General features: G+C 45.1%; 1 protein-coding gene across 2 annotated transcripts in view; it reads left to right on the top strand.

Annotated features, from left to right (window-relative positions):
- POK2 (phragmoplast orienting kinesin 2) overlaps window positions 1-25739 on the top strand; it is a 95724-nt gene that overhangs the window by 54793 nt on the left and 15192 nt on the right. For both annotated transcript variants that reach the window (XM_086497959.1, XM_086497960.1), the window contains exons 17-20: window positions 9055-9124; window positions 9209-9277; window positions 9467-9550; window positions 9644-9745. In XM_086497959.1, the coding sequence (XP_086354085.1) occupies window positions 9055-9124; window positions 9209-9277; window positions 9467-9550; window positions 9644-9745 (325 nt within the window). The remainder of the gene's footprint in view (window positions 1-9054; window positions 9125-9208; window positions 9278-9466; window positions 9551-9643; window positions 9746-25739) is intronic.

The following is a 25739-nucleotide window of genomic DNA, read 5'->3' as shown; positions in this document are numbered from 1 at the left end:
TTAAAGACCATAACCTTGGTTTTACCTAGGTTTACACACAATCCACTATCCTCTACAAAACTGCGTAGTGCATCCAAATGTCGGTGCATACCTTCTGGTGAGTTAAATATCAGCACAATATCATCAGCATATAACAACAATGGGATCCATGTCCCTGCCAACTGGGCACCCCTGTCACCCTCTGTCAATGTAATCAGACACCTCATCAACATACATACCAAATAGAGTAGGAGACAATGGGCAGCCTTGTTTCACTCCAATAGTAGAGTGAACTAAATCAAATACCCCTTCCGGAGTGCGTACATGTCTCATCACTGAGAGAGAGAGAGAGAGAGAGAGAGAGAGAGAGAGAGAGAGAGAGAGAGAGAGAGAGAGAGAGAGAGAGAGAGAGAGACTCTCATGCCTATCAGCAGCAGTTTTGGTTCACGATTTGGGATTTACATGTTGCTCGTCGTATTTCCTTTTTCATGTGGATGATGTCTGATGCGGGACTACCAGTTGGGACTTGGCTAGCTACTATGGGTCATGATCCGTTATGTACTCGCTGCCCTTTGCGCCAACTTGAGTCACCTGCTCACTGTCTTTGGTCATGCTCAGCTTCCCATGTAGTGTGGCTTGCAGTTTGCTCGCTACTCAGCAGATCAGGTGTTCAATATGGATTTCTTATTTGGGGATCTGTCTCATGGTTGATGTCGATGCCCGGTTCGCATCTTTTCTACGAGGGCTCAGCCACAGATCCAGCCCTCATGCTTACCTCTATTGGTTATCGACGAGGGACTTTGGCTATGCTACCACACATTGCTTGGCAGGGAGATACGCAGACACATGATGCAGTTTTCTCAGTCATCACTAGTATTACACTATGGAATATTTGGAGAGCTCGTTGTCTTCACATTCTCAGTGCGGCTCCACAGCTCCTTCAGGATATCCTCACTGTCATTTGGCTAGACACCATTCACACCCTGATTTGGTAGTGGGATTCCTCCTCCGGTACATCTAGAGCAGCCAAGGCTCATCGATTTGCCTTCCTTCGGTGTTGGGCACTATCCCCACTCTTCTTCACAGTGACAGGTGGTCAGATTACTTGGCATTATGCCCCTCCTCAGTGGTTTCTTCTCCACTCCTCATACCGACCACCATGAGATTGTTCTAGTCGAGTAGTCACTGTAGTGGCTCTCCTCCTTTCATTCAGCTTGTACACCCCACGTGATAGGCTATTTTGGCATCCGCTGGGATTCTTTTGTACTCAGTAATATACAACCTTGACTTTTTCCAAAAAGAGAGAGAGATAGATAGATAGATAGATTTTATTATCGTCCTCGGAGGTCAAATATGACCTATGGGACCAAAGTTACATGTGATGTAGTATGTGTATGGCTGATGAGTGACGCTCGATGCTCCAAAATTGTAGTGATGAGAGTCGCAATGGAGAGCCCACACTTTGGCTGGGAGAGGAAAGTGTGTAGGTCTAAGTTATGGCTGAAAATGTGAGAGAAGCAAGTTCGGATGTGATCAAAAGCTGAGCACTCTAGTAGTGTGTGGTACTCAGACTCTCGAACTTGCAGTGAGCATAATGTGCACAATCGATTGGACTCTTCTCCATTGCCCCAACGCCCTATCTCGCATCGAAGGAAATGGTAGCTAAGCCGAATTGTTGCGATAGTGCGTATCGCGGACAAGGGAATAGGCTCAAGCATGTAAGTGTGAGTACGGTTTCCTCTCTCAGCGAAGAACATGGTTTTGTAGTTGGGGGCAAAATAGGTGGTGTAATGTATGAAGCGTGACCCACCGGATTTCTCCCAAGCCGTAATACATTGGCGTTGTAGAAAAGCTTCATTCACTTGAGAGTCAATTGAAGCATCACGTAGCAAGTGTAATGCATCCCATCTCCCAAACCACTTCTTTATGTCTTGCATCCATCCCGTGCTCGAGAGAGAGAGAGTTAGAGAGAGAGAGAGAGAGAGAGAGAGAGAGAGAGAGAGAGAGAGAGAGAGAGAGAGAGAGAGAGAGAGAGATGAAATGGAATGTTATATTAACGTCTTCAAAATGCCAAAGTGACCTATGAGACCAGAAAGTTACAATGTGGTGGATCTGATACAAAGTCAGAGTAAAAAGACTACAAAATAAAATACTATGGAATCCTAAACTGCTAGGTGTGGACTAAGCAGCTAAACAACTAGCTGGGATAGCTAGATCACATGAGATCCAGCATCGGTCGTTGGCGGATCTCATCAATCTCCTCCATGGTCAGTAGTCTGACCGGGCGTCGTGCATGTCGAGCCAAAGTGACCCGAATCCTCTGATGCAGCCTCCGTCGATGCTGTGTAGTCCTTCGCAATCGTGGGCGTCTGGATCTCCCTAGCTCAGTCGCTCGGTCGATCAGTATGCGGCCTGTCCTCCCATCCATCACTGCGGCCTGTCCTCCCGTGATGATCCAGTGAATGTCCCCAAATCTCAGCTCCATAACGCAATGTAGAAGCCACCAAAGTGTCAAGAGCCAGAGCTTTGTCCTAGGCTCCTGAAACTGAACATGTGAACACATCCTTTCCAATCTACCCAATGCTGCATGGGCTCTGGTCAATGTAGTCGCTTCTAGCCTCCTCAATGAAAATGCTGGCCCATTAAAAACCACTCCAAGGTAAGTGTAAGCATCTGTATACTCCACCTTCTGCTGGCCGTATGTGAAGGCGGGCGCTGACCTCCTGATCCACTGTGGGGTGGTATTAAATACCGTGACCTTGGTTTTACCAAGGTTGACTCACAAACCACTTTCCTGGGCGAACCTATGCAAAGCATCAAGTGACGTTGCATCCCCTCCGGAGAGTCGGAGATCAACACAATATCATCAGCATATAACAATAGTGGAATCCATGTCCCTGCCAGCTATGCACCTCTATCACCATCTCTCTCAATGTAGTCAAAAACCTCATTACATACATACCAAATAGAGTAGGAGAGAGCGGGCAGCCCTGCTTCACCCGAATAGTGGAGTAAACCGGTGTGGATAGACCCTCAGGGGTGCGTACATGCCCCACTACTGACCTGTATAATGCCGTGACCCCCCAAATGAGCTCTGTGGGTACTCCCATTTGTTGTAATCTGCGCATCAATCTAGCTCCGGCACTGTGTCAAATGCTTTGCGGAAATCCACAAAGCTACAATAGATCCGTCTCCCATGCGATCTGCCCTCCTCAATGATGGCTCGGAGTGTCAAGATATGGTCAAGAGTAGAAAAACCCCTCTTGAAACCTGCCTGCCCGACGGCTGCGCGTATCCCCTCCCTCTCTGCCCATCTACTTAGCTGCTGCTCAAGAGTAGATGCGTACAACCGTGCCAATGTGTGTCCAATCATGATAGTGCGATAGTTCCCAGGCTCCATAGGGTCTCCCGATTTGAAGATAGGTACAATAGTAGATAGGCTCCAAGTATCAGGCAAGCCCTCACACATGGCACGATTAAACATAACTGCTAGAAGCTTTGTTAGTAAATCTCTGGCATGCGTGAAATGCTCAGCCACTAAGCCATCATGATCATATGCTCTTCCAATCCTCATCTTGTCAATAACCTTCCTCACCATCTCAGTGGTGAAAAAAGCACATGTGTGGGCATGGATCGGGGGGGTCGGGAAGGGGGGGTTGCTCAGGAACTGTTTACAGAGATGATGCATACTGGCCCCAAGCCTCTGTAGAAGTGATGGCAGGGGGGGTGGGGGGGAGGGAGTGATCATGAAAGAGCCTCTATGCCTCACGTGAGTCTTGCCTCAAGAACAGCTGGTATAGATCCTACTCTAGGCGAGCCAAAAATGTCCTCTTCTTCCGTTGCACTAGGCGTCGGAAGTCAATCTGTGATTGCCTGTGAGTGACGTCCCCCAAAACCTCCTCCCTCCGAAGTCTAGCTCTAGTGTCTCGGCATTCCTCATCATATCAACTGTTCTGGGGCATGCTCCACGAACGACATCTCTGCTCAGGCTAGGTATGTGGGTATGCCTCTGATGCTGCATCATGTAGTGTCTGTTTCAGTATAGTAGTAAGCTCCTCCAGAGGTCGTCCTGGCTCCTCTGTGCACAAGCGTTTGTAGATCCCATCTATGTATACAGAGTCCGTCTCTTGTGTGAAGGTGTAGTGAGTAGGGACTACTGCCTGTAGCCTGTGTGCTACACTAAATTGAAAAGAAATGGTCAGCGACACAAGAGCATGATCCACTGCCACACCAACAGGTCTGGTTCCAACCGTGAGGTCCTGGATACTAGAGATGAGGCTCGGTTGTGCCATGACATAATCCACTATGCTGGCTCCATGTCTGTGTGGAAAGCATGTAAAACCCCCCGCTGCTATCAAGTGTCGTCCATGCTCAGTGTGTTCTCCATCGTGAGAGAGAGAGAGAGAGAGAGAGAGAGAGAGAGAGAGAGAGAGAGAGAGAGAGAGAGAGAGATGAAATGAAATGTTATATTAACGACTTCAAAAGGCCATAGTGACCTATGAGACGAGAAAGTTACAAAGTGGTGGATCTGATACAAAGTCAGAGTAACAAAATAACCTAACAACAGTACAAAACAAAGATATATATTATGGGATTCTAGATTGGTCGATGTGAGCTAAGCCGAAAACTAAGGCTAGTTGGGATAGCTGAATCACAAGAGATCTAGCATCGGTCGTTGGCGAATCTCATCAATTTCCTCCATGGTTAGTAGTCTGACAGGGCGTCGTGCATGCGTGGCTAGCGTGCTCTGAATTTTTTGACGTAGCCTCCGTCGATGCTGTGTAGTCCTGCGCAGTCGTGGGCTCCTGGATTTCCCCAGTTCAATAGCTCGGTCAATCAGTGTGCCTCTGGTGTGAAATGGGGGGGAGCTCTGCTGTGGGAGTGGCTCTTGCGGATGTCCCATGTCTACTCTGAAGAAGTCTGTAATCCGTCTGTGAGACTGGTTAGCCTCGCCATTCATCAGGCTCTCTCTGTGTCTGCGCAGCTCGAGCAAGAACAAACCCATGCATCTTTAATCTTCGTATCCCATTACTCTTCAGAGTGGTCCAAAACCCCCTCTGAACAAGCAATGGAAGCGGCCTCGTATCTCGTAGTAGACGGGGCGGCGGCATGTATAATGCAGCTCTGTCTCATGTTCCATGTCACACAAGGGGCATGTCCTGTCCTCTGCTCGTAGCTCGCTGTATCTCCCAGTTGCAATCCGCAGCTGGTGAGACGATGTGCGTAAGTGGCCAATAGCACACCGTATCCCATGAGACAGGTGGGTGTCCATGTATCTGGGTTTCATCACAAAACCATCTTCCGTAAGTTGGAGAAGGTGGTCTCTGTAGAAAGCCATCTTCGTGCCCAGTTCTTGTGCTGGTTGTACCCATGTCCTCCTGGTGTCTAGCTAGGTCAGGTCTTGGCGGATGAGCTTGGTGATCTGCGACTGTTCAAGAAAGAGAGATGGTGCATCCAAAGAGTATTGGAATGGTGGCAGCCTGTCTATGTTGAACCCATGCGCTTGAAACCATGATGTCATCTCCGCATACCAGCATGTTGTATCTTCTTGTATGGCTAATTGTCGAGAGGACTCAAGTGCAATGCGGACATATCTGTCTCTGGGAAGTTTCCATGTGTGGTTTATGAAGGAGACCAAAAAGTGCATAAGCGGCATATACTGCTATTTGTTGGTGTCCCTCTGAATCTGCCAGTCTCAATCTCGAGCTGATGTGAGGATGTGCGTATCTGACCAATGGCACAACACAAACCATGAGAAAGATGCGTGTCCATATAGCTAGGTCGAATCACAAACCCATCCCCGGTGAGGTGGAGAAGATGCTCTCTATAGAAAGCCATCTTTGTGCCCAACTCTTGTATCGGCTCTATCCATGTCCTCCTCGTGTGCAGCTGGATCAGATCCCGACGAATGAGTCTATTAATCTCTACCCGCGTCAAAGACCTCAAGGGTGCTTGTAGAGAGTATTGAAAAGAAGGCAACCTGTCCATGGTGAAACCATGTGTGTGAAACCATGATGCCATCTGTGCATACCAGCATCATGTATCCCCATTAAGAGCTAATTGTCTGGAGGACTCTAGAGCCACCCTGGCATATCTATCTCTTGTAGTATCCCACAGACTGTGTACAAAGGAGACTGATCTTGTAAGCGTCTCAATCTCCATAGGTGGGGCAGCTAATTCCGCTCGAATGATATTATGCTGTACAGAAGCCTTGGCTCTAATCAGCCGAGAGATCATAGATACCACAGGGCTTCTCCATACGCCTCCTACCATCCTGGCCTATAGAAGGTCCCCAAACTTGCACCCCATATAACATAGTAGAGGCAACCAAAGTATCAAAGAGCCATAACTTTGTCCTAGGTTCTTGGAATTGAACCTGCGAACGCATCCTCTCCATTCCTCCCAGAGCCGCACCAGCCCTAGTTAGTCTAGTCTCTGTTGCTCTTCTCAAAGAAAATCTCGGCCCAATAAAGACTACCCCTAGGTAAGTGTATATATACTCCACAATCTCGTGACCATATTTGAGAGAGAGAGAAATGAAATGTTATATTAACGTTTTCAAAAGACCAAAATGGCCTATGAGACCAAAAAAGTTACAATTGGTGAATTTGAGAGAGAAAGAGAGAGAGAGAGAGAAATGAAATGTTATATTAACGTCTTCAAAAGGCCATAATGACCTATGAGACCCGAAAGTTACAAAGTGGTGGATCTGATACAAAGTCAGAGTAACTAAATAGCCTAATAACAGTACAAAACAAAGATATCTACTATGGGGGCCTAAGTTGGTCGATGTGAGCCAAGCATAAGACTAAACGGGAAAATTTGGGTGGCTTGTTGGGATGGTTGAATCACAAGAGATCTAGCATCGGTCGTTGGCGAATCTCATCAATTTCCTCCATGGTTAGTAGTTTGACCGGGCGTCGTGCATGGTTGGCCAGCGTGCTCCGAATTTTCTGTCGTAGAACCCGTCGATGCTGTGTAGTTCTTCGTACTCGTGGGCGCTTGGATTTCCCTAGTTCAATCGCTCGGTCAATCAGTGTGCCTCTCGTGTGAGACGAGGGGGAGCTCTGTTGTGGGAGTGGCTCTTGCGGCCGTCCCGTGTCTGCTTTGAAGAAGTCTGTGATCCGTCTTTGAGACTGGCTAGCCTCGCCATTCATCAGGCTATCTCTGTGTCTGCGCAACTCGAGTAAGAATAAACCCAGACATCTCTGATCTTCGTATCCCATGACTCTTGAGAGTGGTCCAAAACCCTCTCTGAACAGGCAGTGGGAGCGACCTCGTATCTCGTAGTAGACGGGGTAGCGGCATGTATAGTGTAGCTCTGTCTCAGGTTCTGTGTTACACAAGGGGCATGTCCTGTCCTCTGCTGGTACTCCGCTGTACCTCCCAGTCTCAATCCGCAACTGGTGAGAAGATGTGCGTAATTGGCCAATAGCACATCGTATCCCATGAGACAAGTGGGTATCCATGTATCTGGGTCTCGCCACAAAACCATCTTCCGTAAGCTGGAGAAGGTGGTCTCTGTAGAAAGCCATCTTCGTGCCCAACTCCTGTGCTGGTTGTATCCATGTCCTCCTGGTGTCTAGCTGGGTTAGGTCTCGGCGGATGAGCTTGGTGATCTCTGACTGTGTAAGAGTGAGGGATGGTGCATCCAGTGAGTAATGGAATGGTGGCAGCGTGTCTATGTTGAACCCATGTGCACGAAACCATGATGTCATCTCCCCATACCAGCATGTTGTATCTCCTTGTATTAACGTCGTCGAAAGGCCAAAACAACCTATGAGACCAAAAGGTTACAATTGGTGAATCTGATAGCATGTATGAATACGGAAATTACAAAGAACTAACACTAAAACAGTAAGGAAAAAGGAAATGAATCTAAGAGAGGAGATCTAGCATCGGGCGTTGGCAGATCTCATCAATCTCCTCCATGGTTCAGTAGTCTGATTGGGTGTCGTGCATGCTTGGCCAAGTGCTCCGAATCTTCTGATGAAGTAGTCCTCCACAGTGGTGGGCGCTTGGGGAAAGATCTTATCAATCTCCTCCATGGTCAGTAGTCTGATTGGGCGTCGTGCATGCCTGGCTAGGTGCTCCGCTTCTTCTGATGAAGCCTCCGTCGATGCTGTGTAGTCCTCCGCAGTCGTGGGCGCCTGGATTTCCCCAGCTCACTCGGTCGGTCGATCAATGTGCCTCTGGTGTGAGACGAAAGTGAGCTCTGCTGTGGTAGTTCCTGCGGCTATCCAGTGTCTGCTCTAAAGAAATCTGTGATCCGTCTCTGAGATTGGCTAGCCTCTCCACTCATCAGGCTATCTCTGTGTCTGTGCAACTCGAGCAAGAACAAACCCAAGCATCTCTGATCCTCATATCCCATGACTCTTGAGAGTGGTCCAAAACCCTCTCTGAACAAGCAATGGGAGCGGAGAGAGAGAGAGAGAGAGAGAGAGAGAGAGAGAGAGAGAGAGAGAGAGAGAGAGAGAGAGAGAGAGAGAGAGAGAAATATTATATTAACGTCTTCAAAAGGCCATAATGACCTATGAGACCCGAAAGTTACAAAGTGGTGGATCTGATACAAAGTCAGAGTAACAAAATAACCTAACAACATTACAAAACAAAGATATCTACTATGGGGGCCTAAGCTGGTCGATGTGAGCCAAGCATAAAACTAAGTGGGAAAATTTGGGTGGCTTGTTGGGATGGCTGAATCACAAGAGATCTAGCATCGGTCGTTGGCGAATCTCATCAATATCCTCCATGGTTAGTATTATGACCGGGCGTCGTGCATGCTTGGCCAGCGTGCTCCGAATTTTCTGTTGTAGAACCCGTCGATGCTGTGTAGTTCTTTGCAATCGTGGGCGCTTGGATTTCCCTAGTTCAATTGCTCGGTCAATCAATGTGCCTCTGGTGTGAGACGAGGGGGAGCTTTGTTGTGGGAGTGGCTCTTGCGGCCGTCCCGTGTCTTCTTTGAAGAAGTCTGTGATCCGTCTGTGAAGAGAGAGAGAGAGAGAGAGAGAGAGAGAGAGAGAGAGAGAGAGAGAGAGAGAGAGAGAGAGAGAGAGAGAGAGAGAGAATCTTCAGGTTGCAAGATTTCTTTGATGGTGGGGAACGTGATGTTTTACTAGGTGAAATATCAGGTCTAAGGGATCAGGTAATGGCATGCGTACCTCTAGATAGAGATTCATTTTGTTGGTTCTCACAAAATTAATTGTGTATACATATTTTTTGTTCGTAGCTGTCGGAATATGTGGAAGCAAAGCTTGCCGGAGAAGGTAACCTGCTTCAGGTTACATGCAGGGATAAGGTATGTGTTCTGGTTGTGCCAGTGGAGGTCAACGTTGGAATGTTGTATTGATGCGTAAGGACTGAGCATGCATCCATTCGTGCACATGTCTGCGTGCATGCTCTCCATGCGCATGTGCACATGAGTACGCGGCTCTATGCAGTAGTAAGAATTTTTAGAGGTGATAAATTCTTGAGTTTGTGATGGTAGAGTATAGATGCAGTGAATCCATCTTCTGCAAGCATGCGTCAGGAGATAGGCTCTAATTCAAAGTTTGAATCTCTACTACAAGAGGCAAGCCTGTGCTTTGATCTGTTTTGTTTTCTGTTATCACAATGTGAAACCAAACTTGAGTCTTCTACAGAATTAATATAAAGTGGGTTGCAGAAGGAGGAGCGCATCCAATGGGAGGCTTATAGGGCTGATGATTTGAGTGGACAGCTTGATGATGCGAGGCATAACATTCATGACCTAGAATGTGAGCTTAAGGTGAGCTGCCTTTAAGTTATTTTAAGTTTTGCAGCTCTATCTTAAGGAATTGTTTAAATAAGTTGTGTTTGGCTGGCTTTAGGGAGTATTTGTGTTGTTAGAATAGTATAGAAGAGATGAATTTCCTTTGTCTGGTTGTCATTATCGGTTACTAATGGCAGTAGAACTGCGACATTTCATGCCTTCTTGACTTCTTACTGTTTGGTCCTGCGGCTCCTGCCTATGTCAGATGCTCAGCCCTAACGCCTCCGGTTCAATGTTTCAGATCCTTAACCAATCTAGGTCTCAGTCCAGGGTATGGAATAACCTGTCTAAGGAGGGTAACGTCCAGTGTTCATGGAGAAACATTTTCTATCCTATGAAAATACGCGCTTCTTCCAACAACAATAGCATTTTGTTTCTTATCAAGATAGGAGTGTTACTATTAAAAACATTTATTAATTTTACTGCTTTGTGATGCTAATGTAGACAGCAATATTACCATTAATGTTAATGGCACGTCTCATGTAGAATAATAGCAAGAGCCAACATCAGAGAAGTAAAGCAAAAAGCCATACATTTATGGTTGTTTCACTAGCCTTTCGAATTTTCTTCATTTGTTTTCTTCTTCATAGGAGCTGGAACATGTCTTATTGTTACCATGCAAAACATACTACACTGAAATGTTCATTACCTTTTTGGTCACATGAATGTTGTTATTCTCAATGAGATAAGTTATGAATCTTCCTAGGTTGAGCTTACAACTACCTCAAGTTTTGATAAATTTTGTGAGGACTGTCATTTGTTTCACATTATTGGCAAGCACTGTTCTGCTGTATTGAGTATTTAAACCATTTTACTGCCAAGCTTCACCAGGTCTTAGTAGTGTTTGTCTTATGGAGGCCATATGAATACTTTTCACATAAATAAATCCCCTGGTGGGTGTGTGCTTGTCAATAAATTTTCCATTAAGTTTAAATGAACTATGGAAATTTGAAGACTTTTGAGGGACAGTTTATAGGTAAGAGAGTGTGCGCGTGCACTTGTTTGTGCAACAATGAGCCACCCGTATAAAGGCTGATCGTCCATGCAATTCTTTCATCCAGCGTACCACTATAATCATCAACATCACATAATACATATTATCTCAAAGCATATGGGAAGGGGTATGATCACATGAGGGACAATGAGGCGTAAAAAGGAGAAAATATACAATGGTGATCATCCCATGAATTCTCTCATGGGTCTCCTTAGTATGGCGTCAATGTCCTCCATAGTCAACTCTCTGGGGCAGCGGTGTGCTGGATGTCACTCAACCCTGCTTCGTAGCCTCCGATGTAGACCTAGTCTACGATGTGAAGAACCTCTCATCCTCGGGCATAGTGAGCGGCCAAGCTGGATGGCTTGATCAAGAAGGGTGCCCCAATTAGGGTGTGACTGGGAAACTTGTGGCGGGCCATTGTGAGTAGTCCCTTTGTAAAAGGTATTGATCTGCCTCTGTATGGAACCTCTATGTGTAGGTCCTTTGCTCTTGACGGTGGCCACTTTGAGTCTACGGATCTCCAGCAATAGATTGAGGCACCTCTGTGTTAAAATATATGTATTTCAAAGTAATTCCTAGGATGATCCCTTTATTTTCTTTTTCATTTAGGTATTTATTTTAGTTATTTGACACAGTTTTGGGTAGGGCAATTCCTCACGGGGGGTGCTGAAGGTCCCCCAGGCAATATATAAGGGCACTTAAGCTCCCGTTTGATAATTATTTGATTCAGTGCAAAGTTGGTTGGTTTAGAGCAAACCTCTGTCTCTTTCTCTCTTGTGCATTCTCTCCCTAACTCTACGCTTCCGCATCATCAACGTTGACATGGTATCAGAGCATTGTGCTCATTGATCACGAGTGGAGTAGGGCAAAGAAGTGGAAAGTTCAAAGAAGCTCTTGAAGAGGGAACAATGTTTTAGTCCTTGGGACCGGCAGCCTCAACCCTTGCATTTTGAACATTCCAGGCAGAGAAGGCTGCAAGTGGGTGTTTTTGGGAGGCTGAAGTGCATTGTGTTTCGAAACGCCTATAAAAAGAGAAGAGGCGTTTTGAGAAGTTGCTCTATTGGCCAACCTTTGTGTGTCTACTGTGAGCGCGTTTTGAAACAATATAAGCAAGGCCCTCCTGCTAAGCGCGTTTTAAAACACTAAAGAGAATGCCCTTCCCAACTTCCTGTTTTTCCCTCCCCTCCTGCAATGAGCGTTTTAAAGGCTAAGCTACAATGAGGTCCTCCTTTTCCTTGCGTCTTGAGACGCCTTGGACAACTACAGACACGTGGCAATGATACGGGTGGTGATATAGTGGACACCATGGCCGGACGACCACCACCACAATTTGGAGATAGACGTAGCTGGACTGGGAGATTTTGCTTGCCGTTGATGGCTCTTTATGATTGTATGTATGAATAGTTGGTTCTAGTTGCCATATGCTTCTTCCACTTTCTATGGTCTTGCGTCTTGAATCTTGTGTCTTGGGTCCGGCACTGCACATCTGCACTCTCCTTGCAGATTGGAGCCTCGACATCCTCATCATACCTGTGAGTCTTGGGCTTGGAGATGAGCGTGTTGCTAGCTAGAGTTTGTAGTGGCTCCATGAGCTAGTCGAGCTCCACGGTGTTTCAAGTCTATTGTTGTGTCTCTTGAGTTATTGGTTTGATCGTTGTGTTGCGTTTTCTTTGTGTTGGAGTGAGGTTTCACACATATTGCACTGAGGAGCACCCATAGTAGAGAGCACGATACACTTTTCTCGCTACTGGTGCTCTCAATTCTGACACATCCAATGGGACCTCAATGGAAGTCTCACTCCATCCCATTGAGCATACATGGATAAGGAGCTAGCTAGTTCAACCCCTCGCTTGGTCTAGTTTGCCTGTGTGATCCAGCTTGGTATAGACCAGCTTCGTCCTCCTCCAGGTCGGTCTAGTCCATCTTCTCTCGTCCAACTTGGTCTAACCTGTCTAGTCTCTCTCCCCCCTATCTAGCAGGAGTGGTCTAGACGAGTCTAGCTTGGTCTAGTCGGGTCTGGTCCATTGGGTCTAGACCATCCAACAAGTTCAAGGATCTCCGCAATGTCGTGCCGTGGCACGTGTGTAATGTGAAACTTAATGCTTTTGATGTGTTGGACTAAATGCTACAATGTACATAGTGTGATATATGCGAAAACAGATGCCACGATTGCAAGCGTGTGCATACCTTGCCGCACAGGAGAGGCCCAAGACATGGTACCGTTGCATGTTTTATCACATTAAAACATGACTAATTTGCTTTAGTAATGTACAAATGTCAAGTGTTTCGAAGTGGCAAACTCGTTTTGCCTAGAAAGTTCAATGCGGGAGATCTTGGCCAAGTAGCAAGTTTCGTGCGCGGCCGCAAATGATGTTTCCAAAATGCTTGCCAAGTAAAAAAATGAGGTTCAACATGAAATTTGAGCCTAATGGGATTTTCCACAAATTTAGGGATTTTTCCTAGCTCGTTTGGGCATTTTACGGACAAAAGGATACGTGTGTGGGCTAAAAGGGGGTGCATTTGGGCTAAAAATGGCTAAAAATGACCATACAATGATAAAAAATAGCCCGAAAATAGTGACAATGGCTCAAAATGCCACATCAACAACGGTGTTGTCGTTGCTCAAGCTGAAAGTGAACTTATAGAGCCAACAATGAGCTCATTTGGGCATCTAATCAAGGAGATACAACCATTTCAATCCAAGGTGCTAGTGCAGTTCCGTGTTGCTTTCACTTTGTGTTTGAGGTTGAGGCCACCAATTAGGTTTTCCCCTCCTCAAATAACCACTTGGGCTTTTCCAATGAAGTTCTGAAGCTTTCATGAAATGGTAACGACGAAGATTTGAAGCGTCAATTTAGGGTTTTTAATAGGACAAAAGAGCACTGCATCTGTGCAATTGAAAGCAGGGCTACACCTATTCTTCACACACACACAAGAGTTTTGAGTTGAATTTGTTCTTTTCCAAAGTGAAGCTTTCATGGTTGGAGTTTTGTTCCTTACGAGTGTGTTTTTAGCTTCAAATCTTCTACGACTTGCTTGATTTTGCTACGAATCCTCACAGTCAGAGGCCCGACGCTTTCCTAGCCGCACTGTGTACTTCTTGACACATTTTTGGTGAACCGGACGCGAAGTAGGCTAGGGTGAGGGTTCAAAATCTTCTTTGAAAGTCTCAAATCAAAGCTTTAAGCTATGGAGCAACAAGAGCAACAGGGGGTGCGGTTTGATCCCGTCACAATGCAAATGTTTCAAGCCTTTGCGGCGTTTATGCAGCAGCAACAAGCTGTTGAAAGGAGGGAGCTTCTGTCAACCAAAGCGCTTCAATCAATGTTGAAGAAATTGGACCAATTTAATGGTAAAGATGTAACAAAGTATCTCTGTGGGTATGTAAAGGAGATGGAGCTGCATTGAGTGCCCGAAGCAGAGATGGTACAAAGTTTTGAGCTAGCTCTGGTTCCCGAGATGAGAGAACAATGAGCACGTAAGGGGAATTAGAAATAATCATGGGTGAACGTGGGAAGCATTCAAATTAGCCTTGAAGGAAGAGTGTTTCATGGAGGACTCCGAAAGGATGACAAGAGAACATTTCTAGAATGGGTAGTTAGGCCAAAAGGGGAACTGTCACCTATCGAACTTCTGAGGGAATTTGAGCGCCTCTATGATGAACTGTCAAGGACTGAAAAGGCTACCTTAAACTCCGAGCAGACAGAGCTCTTTTTGCAGGTAGCAGGCAAAGAGATTCAAGAGAAGTTAGAGTTACTGCTCGAGGACAAAGATGCTAAACATGGCTTAAAGACCGATTGGATTGAGGTTGAAGATGCAATTTCATTGCTAGCTAAGCGACAATGACAGAGAGACAAGCTGATAGTTAATCCTACTCAAGCCTCAAGCATTCTTGAGAGTCCCATAAAGCTTGTTATTGTGGTTCCAAAGAGTGACAAGTCCATCCTAGATGATATTGTTAAAGGAATGCAAGAGCTAAAGTTAAAGCTAACAAGAGTAGAAGTAAGGGGGCAACCGTCGGGTCAATCTACGGGGCAACGAACTCAAAACAGAGAAGGCTTTGCAAATAGATGCATATGGTGTGATAATATTGACTATGCAAGGAGGGATCGTGAAAGTTTCAAAGATGTCTTGATGAAGGAGCTTGTTTTCTTTAGAGATGGTAAGATTCACTTAAATGAAACAGGTAAGCTCTTAGGGACAAATTTTGGAAAAGGCGGGATGAAGAAGCTAGTTGAGGACATGGCTACTAGCCATGCCATCTCGATGGTTGAGCAGTCACCTATGGGTTGAAGTGGAGCCTAGTAACAAGAAAGGAGTGAAGTTTGGAGAAAAAGAATTATTTGATGATATTGGAGACTTGTGGTCATGTGCAATAGAATATGCTATGAAGGGTAAGATGATTAAAGAAGTTTTGCATAAAGCTGGAGATTGCATTCAGCTAGAAACAGGTTGGAATGACTATGTAGACTCTTTGTCCGTGCATGCGTACATTGCCAAATGTCAAGCCGAGGAGGTTGTTGTTGAAGAGAAATGCAGGCATGAGAATGGACATGAAGGGCCTTCAAAAAGGGCCACGAGGAGTGGAGGCAAGAATGACACAGTGCCTCCTAGATCAACTAGTCCACAACAGATGCTTATCCTTGAATTGCCGATGCAGGAAGCCTCCAAAGAAAAGAAAAAGGAAGCAATGAAAGCTAAATCAAAGGGTTCGGCCTACAAACTTCAATCTGATATAGAGGCAGCAACGGATCTCAAAAAGGTTTTGGAAGAGAGGATTTTGAATATTAAGGTGGAATTTACCTTGGGTGAGGTCCTTGGCATAGCGAAGCGGGAGTTCCACGAAGAAATAATTGATATTATAAAGATAAAGCGACAGTCACTTAATGAATCTATCCATTTATTGGGTGAAAGAGAGACTTTAAATGCACAGGGAGTACAGGTCTATGGTGAGCAAGGTGAAGAAATTGTTGCTGGATGCTACAAGTCTAGGCAAGAGTAAAGCAGGTTTGCTTCTTGGATGATGAAGATGAAGTCGAGACCACTCACAAGAGTTATTACTCAAAGAGTCATTAGGCAAGAGCAACTATTGAGACCTTGGTTAGAGTGGGAGGCTTAGAAGAGCCATACATTACATTGATAGATCATGGATCAGAGAGTAACCTCATGTCGAAGAGTCTTTATCAAAAGGGAAAATGGCCAATTGATGTAAATCATGGACGGATGATCCGTGTAGCAAACAGTTCATCAGGGGAGCTGTACGAAGCTTGTTCAAATGTAAGGGTGACTATAGGGGATGTGAAAGATGACCAAAATTTCTTGTACAGGAGATGTCTACATATCGTCTTATCCTTGGGCAGCTATACATCACTTCTACTCGTATGGAAACCAAGGCGATGGATGATGGGTCAGCTTATGCTAAAATAAGAAGTTGGAATGGGAAGCACGTAGTCCGGTTCCTTACTGTTTGTGTGGACCATGAAAGGAATCGTGAAAGTATTAGAGAATAATCCTTGCCAAAGACAAACAAAGAATTTAAGGACTACAGGGATATGAGGGGTTTTAACCATGTACCATTGTAGAGCGGGATTGCAATGGTACAAGAAGAGAAAAGTTCTCGCATGATGTATATACAAAGAAAATGTTTACTACTACAAGTTTTGTAGGATTACCAGACTATGAATCTATTGCTTTTACAAAGTGTGAGGACTTAAAGCGGAGTGAAAGACAACATGTAAATAGTGTACAAAGAGGTTTGAAGATGAATGGTTTGCTAGAAGATAATGAATGCATTGCAAGTGTGCTTGATGAATGTTCATTTGTGGATACCATACAAGACTTGAAATCTTTAGTGGATTGCAATTTGGGCATAGGGAATGAGGTTGTGAAGGTATGCTCAATAGAAATGTACAAAGTCATTGAGGATTTCAAAAACGCTCAAGGTGTTGATGTACGAGTGGAGACCAAGTATAAGTCTGTGGCAAAAGAAAGTGAAACGAGTGGCATTACCTCTACCAAAGGATTGCGTGGATAAGATGGAGCAAGTTGCTTTGCAGCCTAGTCTTTGTGACCCGAGCAAGATTGGGCATAAGTTTACAGAGGATTCTTTGAAGAAATTAAAGATTGGTTGCGAGGATAGTTTGATAGAGGCTGAAAGAATATGCTTTGAAGAAATGCTTGCCAAACATGGAAAGGCTTTTGCATTTGAGCCGATAGGCTGTGTTGATCCTTCCAAGGTTGCATCCGTACGTATGTACGGATTCTATTCGTACAGTACGGCTGTACAATATGGATCCGTATGTACGGATAAGATTCGTACGGGTGTTTTTTTTGATGCCCTATTTCAGTCGATGAGGCCTTTTTTCGAAAAACTCCTTGCTACGGCTAAGAGCAATTGGTTTCAGAAATTAGTAGAGATACAGGTTCTGTGCAATCACCTGTGTGTGCTCCTCCCAGTGGCAGTGCAAGTATTGTGGGTAAAGCAAGACAAGTACTATTATTTGTGTTCTCAAGCATCTTACAGGGATATGTACTAGAAATCATTGCGATGGTTGTGAGAAGATCCCACCTCAAATCAGGGAAAACGTTATTCGAGAGAATTTCTTCGTAGCATCGAGTGCATCTATGAGGGGTTCTTCGTTTTCGCAGGATGCCTTGCAAGATGCATTACTTGCGGACCTTGGTGACATTCCAGGAGATGGAGGGATGGGTTTTGGCTCTCAGACTACTATGCCTTCCAGTGCCGGCACTAGTAGGAAAAGAGCTCGTGTAGCAGGGCATGATGAGGAGAGTGGGGATGATCGACCAATGCACCGAGGCAGACCACGTTGTCTTCACACGTTAACTCTTAGTCTTGGGTGAGAGAGAGACAGAAGATAGTAGAGACGGAGATTGCTCGCACTCTTGTAGAGTGCAATATTGCGTTCAATGTGCTTCAAATAGATCAATGGAGGGGATGGTCAAAGCCATTTCTCAGGTTGGCCCCACGGAGTCGTGGACTGGCTTGAATTACAACAAGATGCGTACAAATATGCTAGATGAGCAGAAAGCAATCATCGATAGAGCAGTCACCGTAGTAAAAGGTGGGTGGCAGCCTTCTGGGTGTGCTATCATTCTGATGGATGCAGTGATGTACGTAGAGGCCACATCATCAATATTCTAGTCTCATCTTGCCTTGGTACGTACTTTTTGAGAGCCGTGGATGCCGGAAAGGGAGGTGAGAAGATCACTACATAGTTCATCTACAAACATATCGTCAAACCATTCTTGAGGTGGGAAAGGAGAATGTGGTGGAGGTAAAGTCAATCTCCCCATCTCTTCTCCTTGTGTTTTCTGTTCAATCTCTGCTATTTCAAGAGAACCACCTCTTGTATATCTACGAGTCTACATTAATTACAATGTACATTGTTTGGCTACTTGCAGGTTGTTACAGATAATGCTAGCAATTGCAAGGCCATGGGTGAGATGGTAGAGAGGGATTTTCCTTGCATTGTGTGGACACCATGTGCCGCCCATTGCCTAGACTTACTCATGGAGAATATAGAAAAATTGCCCTGGATTTAGCCTATTGTGTTTGAGGCAACAAGGATTACCACTTTTTTCCGCAAGAAGCACCAAGCTCTGGCCATCTTCAGGAGCTTAGAGTCGTGGACTCTAGTTTTTGGCATTTGTAATGGTCTATTGTTGATTTGCTAGTCTTTATTTGAAGTGTTGGTGAATGCATGTATAAATGTATGAAGTACTCTCAGTTTCATGCTTTGTGAAAAAAGTACGAATTTTTACGTACCTAAAAACTCAATCCATTCTGTACTATGTATCTTACGAACCGAATTTGTACCGAATACTACGTATCTAACTACCTTGGATCCTTCCATTGTTGCTCCTATGGTGATCTTCACTATCCCTCATGTATCTTGGAACGAAGGCTCATTTTCCAAAACTAATTGAGTTGCTTAATGAAAAGATCAAGATGGGTGTTTTGGAGCCTTCGTGTGCTCCATATCCAAACATGTGGTTCACAATTCCAAAGAAAAATGGTTCTTTACGCTTTATTCAGAATATGCAACATGTGAATAAGGTGACAATCAGAAATGTGGGTACATGGCCGGTTGTAGATGAGTTTGTAGAGACATTTGCAAGGAGGGCAATATATTCTATGTGGGATTTGTACTCAGGGTATGATCAATTCCAACTAGCAATAGAAAGCACAGACTTTATTACCATGAGAACACCTTTGGGTTTGGTAAGGATGTGCACCTTACCTCAAGAAACAACTAATTTAGTTGTGCATATGATGAATGATATGAACAAATTCCTAATGTGACTTTATACCTCAAACTACAATGCCCTTTCTTGATGATGTGTCAATCAAAGGATGTGATGTAAATGATATAGATGTGGCTTTGGACTCGAGGGAGTGCTGTAAGTATGTGGCAAACCATATCAATGACTGTGATAAGACCTTGTCAAGGTTGGAAAAAGTGAACCTTACCTTGTCTAGGGAAAAGTGAGTGTTTGGTGTGATTGAAGTTCTTATTGAGGGATATATGTGCGGGCCATATGGTAGAAGGCCTTGTCCGGCAAAGATTGACGTGCTTCAAACAATGAAAGAGACATGTATTAATGTGATTCAGGTTCAAAGGTTCTTGGTTGCAAGTGTGTTTTATGTTATATAGATTCCACATTATGCACATGTAGCAAAACCTTTGTATCAACTTTTGAGAAAGAACCAAAAATTTCAATGGGAAGAAATGCATACCCATGCCATGAGAAAATTAAAGAAGTTGTTGCTTATGTCTCCAACTTTGAGGAAAGTAAACTAAGAATGTGGAAGGTATGCAATTGTGACAGTGGATACTAGCTCCATAGGAATTCGATGGGCAATTGGGCAAGATGATGATGATGGCAAGTGATATGTGGTGAGATTTGAGCAAAGGTTCTAAGTGCTCGTCAACGCAACTATCCACAGGCAAAAAGAGAGTTATGGAGAGTAGTCACAACGTTGAAATGTGACAAAGAGTATTTGATAGGAGCAAATGTAATAGTGGAGATTGATTGTCTACCCCTTCTAGGAATGATCACAAGCTGCTCAACTCCCGACATTGCGATGTTGAGATGAATTGCGTACATAAAATCCTTAAATCCAAAATTTTGAGCATATTTCAAGGAAAGATAATCTAGTTGCAGATATGCTTTCAAGAGCAAGGTATGAAAATGAGGAAGACTTGGTTGTTGAGGTGACGATGTAGGCACAAGGTTCTATAGTAGCTCTCATGCCATGTGTGATCATGTTTGCCTATCAAAATGCACTTCAGTCATTTACAAAAAACTTATATCAAGGTAATTGATTGCTCATTGGACGCTATTTGAGCACTTTGACAAGGCAAGAAGGGTGGATTGATCAAGAGTTAAGAATACGAAGAAAGGCCTATGGATACTTCTTGAAAGATGGGTACTTATGGAAGCATCAAAAACAAAGAAATGGAATGCCGTTGAGAGTTGTGAATGATAAGAACACTCAAAAATGAACTTTTGAAAAAGTTTCATGAGAGTCTTTATGCTTGACATAGAGGTGTATATGCCACCTTTACTAAAATGAAAGAGAGGTATTGGTGGAAAGGTATGTATAAAGATGTATCTCACTATGTGGAGTCTTGTGAATCCTGTCAAATGTCAGATGTGCACCATCATGATGGGTTGCACCCTACTTACCCATTGGCCATGCACTATAAGTGGGTAATAGCTTTGGTTACAATGCCATTGGGCTTATGGCAAATGAGATACATAGTGCTTGCACGAGAAGACTTAACCAACCAAGTCGAAGGTCGTGCTCTAAGAACAAAAATCATAGAAGGGATATGTAAGTTTCTCTTGGATGATGTGATCAACCATTATGGTTGCGTTGGGAAAATAACAGCGGATAGAGGTGAGTTGGATGTAGACAAAGCCAGGGAGTTTTTCTCTAGGTTTGGCATTAAACTTGCTCTCACTAGTGCATATAATCTTGAGAAAAATGGTGAATCAAAGCGTGTGCATCCTCTTATCATTAAAGATTTGGCTAAGGCCTGCAAAGGTAATATGGGAGAGTGACCTAGGTTACTGTCTTATACTTTATGAGATGATCGTACAACTCATAACTCAGTTATTGGTTATATGCCTTTTGGGTTGATGTACGGTCTGAAACCTATAATGTCAATTGAGGATGTAATTCCCACATGGAATGTATTGTCGGCACGCATTGCATGCATTGCACTCAGGGGGATGTCAATGTTGCGAACAGGTTGGTCAGCGGTTGCAAGTATTGGCTAATTCGTGGCCTTTGTCTGACTTTGAAATGTCGGAGTTGTGTGGAGTTAACATAATGATAAGCGTGGCAGACAAGTGCTCGTCGACAGGCTTTTATGGATAAAGGTTACGCTTTGAAGCAATTTTTTAAGCACCTGCATCATACAAGGGTCTCACAAGAAATTAAACGTGTTATGCTTCCCTCGGGTGCTATGACTTCTTCAGGATAAGAACTTGTTGATGCCATGGTTTTACATTATCGACAAGTGTTGGTGCTCCTTCTCAAACATCTTTGATTGCTCGTCAAGCACATCAAATGTTGCTTTCTTGTCCTCTCTTTGCAAGATGCAGAATTCTTGGAGGATCCATTCACTGATTCTGAATTACATTGTGCGTTGCTTGCAATAGGCCGTTGGCGATCTTGGCTATAATGGGCTTACTATAAAATTTTTCCTCTCCTTTTGGGAAGCTCTCAAATGCTTTTCATGTTAAATGTGGCATGGGAGAAACAAGATTTGCCATTATCTTGGAAATAGGGTTTACTTCAACTGTTGCTGAAGCAAGCACTTGGCGAGCAATTCTCTCATTGACCGCCTATTACTCTGATGCTTGTGGTTTATAAGATATTGGCTAAGTTGTTGGTGAACCACATTAAAGACCACGTCTGTACAAGACTTCATCAGTCTCAGTATGGTTTTATTCCTTGTCGCTATATCATGGACAATTTGGCTGGTTTTATGATTGGCATGGAGTATGCAAAGTACACCCATCAAGATGTGCTTGTTATGCAAGTTGATATTGAAAAGGCTTTTGAGACTGTGCAGTGGAACTTCATTGTTGCGAGATGAGGTGTCTAGGGTTCGGTTCTAAATTGGCTAATGTAGTTTATTTCTTGTATGTTCGGAGTACATCTTCAAGGATCCTAGAAGTTGAATTGACGGAATCTTGTATGCTCGAAGTACATCTTCAAGGATCCTAGAAGGTGAATTGACGGAATCTTGGCCTCTTGCCTGTTCGGTTAGGCAAGCTGTCCCCTTAGTGCTTTGTTGTACGCTATTGCCACTCACCTCGTGTTGATGTATCTTGATCACTTGACCTTTGCTGATCGTCTTCATGGTTTGTAGTTATCCTCGCTCATACCTTTATTGGGCAGGCTTATGCGGATGACTCGTTGTTTATGCCTCGCAACCATCATGTCGATGTCCAAGTGATTATAGAAGCTTTGAAATTGTTTGGGATTGCGGCCGGTCTTAGAGTCAACTTTCGCAAATCAAAGCTTCTGCCACTTCATTCTTGCGACTGGCAAAGTCTACTGTGGCTAGGTCAGATTGTTCCTCTGAATGTGATTACCAGGCATTCGGGGTATGCAATTGGATGGAATGTCACTCACACTCAGAAAATAGATTGGGTTATGTAACGCTTGAATGTCAAATTGCATTACTGGAAATTATCCACTTGGCCATTACATGTTCGCTTGCAAATCGTTCAGAGTATCCTGATGGCTTATATTCAGTTCTTTTTTCCATTGATGCATTGGCCTTGTCATTGTCTCGATTCTTATATGTCAGCCTAAACGTCTTGGCGGTCTTAACATCTTGGACTTGCGCAAGCAGGTTCTTGCTAGGAAAGCTATGGTGTTCCCCACACTTGCGGAACAAATTCAGACTTGGACACTTATTCTTGCATACCTAAGTCAGCATGTTGTGACTTCCTCATTTGGCCATTGGAAATCTTCTAACATGGAGATGGTATTTGGCAAGATGGAAGGGCACATTCGTGGATGTCCTCTTGCTTCCACTTTGGTGTTTACTTGGAAAGAGGTTACGATTCATCTATCATAGAATGCTCGGCAGGAAGGTCATTCGCTTCGTTTGGAGAGTCTCCATTGGAGCCATGCATTCTTTGGTCGACCGTCGTCGCCTCGCTAGGCTTACTTTCTCTCTTGTCGTGGCATTCATGTGGTTGAGGATGTAGTCGATGCGGCCGCATATACTTTTCAGTTTCCCTTAGCTGTTCTCCGTTTTGGATTGGGCATGCATTACCGTCAGTTTTGGAGAGAGCTTCAGCACACGGTGCTTGATTTTTTGCATGTTACACCTTTGTCTGATGGCGATTGCATGTCTGATTGGAATCTTCGGGAAACTCCTTTTCGAGATATTTTTGCCAGTCGAATTTATGCTCTTCTTTTACCACAACAGTGGCTTGCTGATCATTGTAATGCCCTATGGCACATGCACAAATCTGATCTTTGGTGGAGGAAGCTTCTCTCTACCATGTGGGGAAGCTACTTGCCTTTGATGGAGCGACTGTTTCTTTGGCGTTTGCTTGGAGTGCTCACGGTCAACACTTTTCTTAGGGCACGTCATATTCGCCCTTCTTCTTGTGTGTGATGCTCAATTGCACTAGAGAATGTGTGCCACTTGTTATGGGATTGCTGCATTACTAGAGAATTCCTACGCCGTGTATCGGGTTGTATGCGGCTCCGTTTTCCAGGGATTGTCTTCCACAAAAGATTCTCGGCATTTGGCATTTTCTCACGGACATTACAACGTTTCGCTGTTTTCTTTATGTGGGTCAGATACTTGGCTTACTGTGGCGTCAATGTAACGCTTATATGTTCCATCGCATTCATGCAGACCCCTTCCCACTTTTCAAGCTTTCTCTTAGGAAATCGTTACGGTTTGCCTTGGAAGTTGGTGATATCACTGCAAAAATACATCAGCTTTCTTATGAATGTTTCTAGCTATACTGTACGGCTGAACAGTCCTATGTTTTTCCCCTTGTATATGATCCTTTCGGTGGGTTTTCCTCGCTTCGAGTTTTCCGACAAGTAAATTAATCAAATTGATTTACAAAAAAAAGTGTGTGTTTCTTCCCTTGTATATTGTAGCGAGGATAACGTGACGTGCTCTCTACAGTGGGTGCTCGTCAATGCAATGTTCGTGACAATCTCACTCAGAACAGACTGAAAACAAAGGAACAAATCGACAACAACTGAGCTCATAGAGACACAAAGCAGACCACAACATATGACTTGACTCTCTCAAAGAACTGATACAGACTCTGGCGCGGCAGCACACTCAGCTCCAGCGTAGGACTCACAGGTACAATGGGGTGTCGAGGCTCATAGGTGTAGGGATGGTGAAGCAGTGTTGTGTGTATAGACTCGCTACCCTAGACGACGACGTTGGACCATAGAGCTAGAAGATGATCCGATGACCCAATCGCTACTACTCACATGTACCTCCCTAAAGAGCCACCAGTGGCTCATAAATGTCAGCCATCGAAGTCTATCTCCAAACTGAGTGGTGGTGGTGACCTGGCCACGATGTCCAATAGACCACCGTCTGTATCCATGCCAGGTGTCATTGCCCAGCCCAGAGAGTCCGTCCAGTGTGAACGAGGTCAGACCAACTATACTAAATGTGTCCTGTGAAAGTGACATTGTAGCTTGCTCTATAGGTTGCCCGCCACAAGACTGCTCACCGTTCCGGTGAGAGGAAATATTGAAAAAACATGAAAGAAAACCAGTAAGTGCCGCATCTGTACGTCCTTTCGTGAAGCATATGTGAGGCCCAACCATGACCTAACATGCCTCAAAAGTGGGGTTAAAAACACTGCACTGCTTGCAAACGCCTTAAGCCTTTGGATAAGCGGGAACCCAATATGATTGCATAGTCCAAGAATCCCAATTGGCAAAACAGAATGAGGCTCCACTACAAAGAGATATGCTTGGTTAGGATCCAACGTATCTCTATCTTTGATAACCATAGTGAGAGGAAAATGACCTGGTCCATGCTTGTAGATAACCTTGCAACACTTTCTTCACAACATTGAGGGCGAGGGGTAGATAGGGGTTATGTAGGGGGTGAGGCCTAGGTAGGGGGAGGAGGAGGGGGGGGGGGGGGGGGGGGGGGGGGGGGGGGGGGGGGGGGGGGGGGGGGGGGGGGGGGGGGGGGGGGGGGGGGGTGGGGGGTATAGGGGCGAGGGCTAGGTAGGGGGACGAGGGGTGGGTAGGGGCGAGGCCTAGGTAGGGGGACGAGGGGTAGGGGCGAGGGTAGCGACGAGGCCTAGGTAGGTAGGGGGTGGGTAGGGACGAGGGCAAGAGAGGGGGTGGGTAGGGGCGAGTAGGGGGTGGATAGGGGCTAGGGAGAAAAGGGTAGAGACGAGTAGGGGGTGGGTAGGGGCGAGGGTAAGAGAGGGGTGTGGGTAGGGGCGAGGGCAAGATAGGGTGGGTAGGGGCGAGTTGGGAGAGGTGGGTAGGGGCGAGAGTGTGTGAGGGGGTGGGTAGGGGCGAGTTGGGAGGGGTGGGGAAGAGCGAGGGGTGGGTAGGGGGGGGGGGGGGGCCGAGAGGTAAAGTAGGGGGACGAGGGAGAGAGAGGGGAACACGGGTTAGGTAGGGGGCGAGGGAGAGAGAAGGGGGGCAAGGGGTAGGTAGAGGGAGAGGGTGAGTGGGCAGAGGGTAGTGAGGGAAGATGGCACTCCAGCAGATAAATATGATGATCAAGGACATCATCAAGCTTGAAAACAATATTGTTTTTGTTGTATCCCGTCTTAAGGAAGCTTCATGAAGGGAGTTCGCTAGACACAAAGGAGAGCTTTGTTCTGGTTGGAGCAATAGATGGGGTTGATGATGAAGGTTGGTGAACTCCTGTAGAGTGGATTTCTTTCCGCTTCTATGATTCTTCA

Source organism: Adiantum capillus-veneris, chromosome 24 (genome assembly GCF_014529385.1).
Source record: "Adiantum capillus-veneris isolate H3 chromosome 24, ASM1452938v2, whole genome shotgun sequence".
NCBI classification, from domain to species: domain Eukaryota; kingdom Viridiplantae; phylum Streptophyta; class Polypodiopsida; order Polypodiales; family Pteridaceae; genus Adiantum; species Adiantum capillus-veneris.
This window is presented reverse-complemented; position numbering and strand designations above follow the sequence as displayed.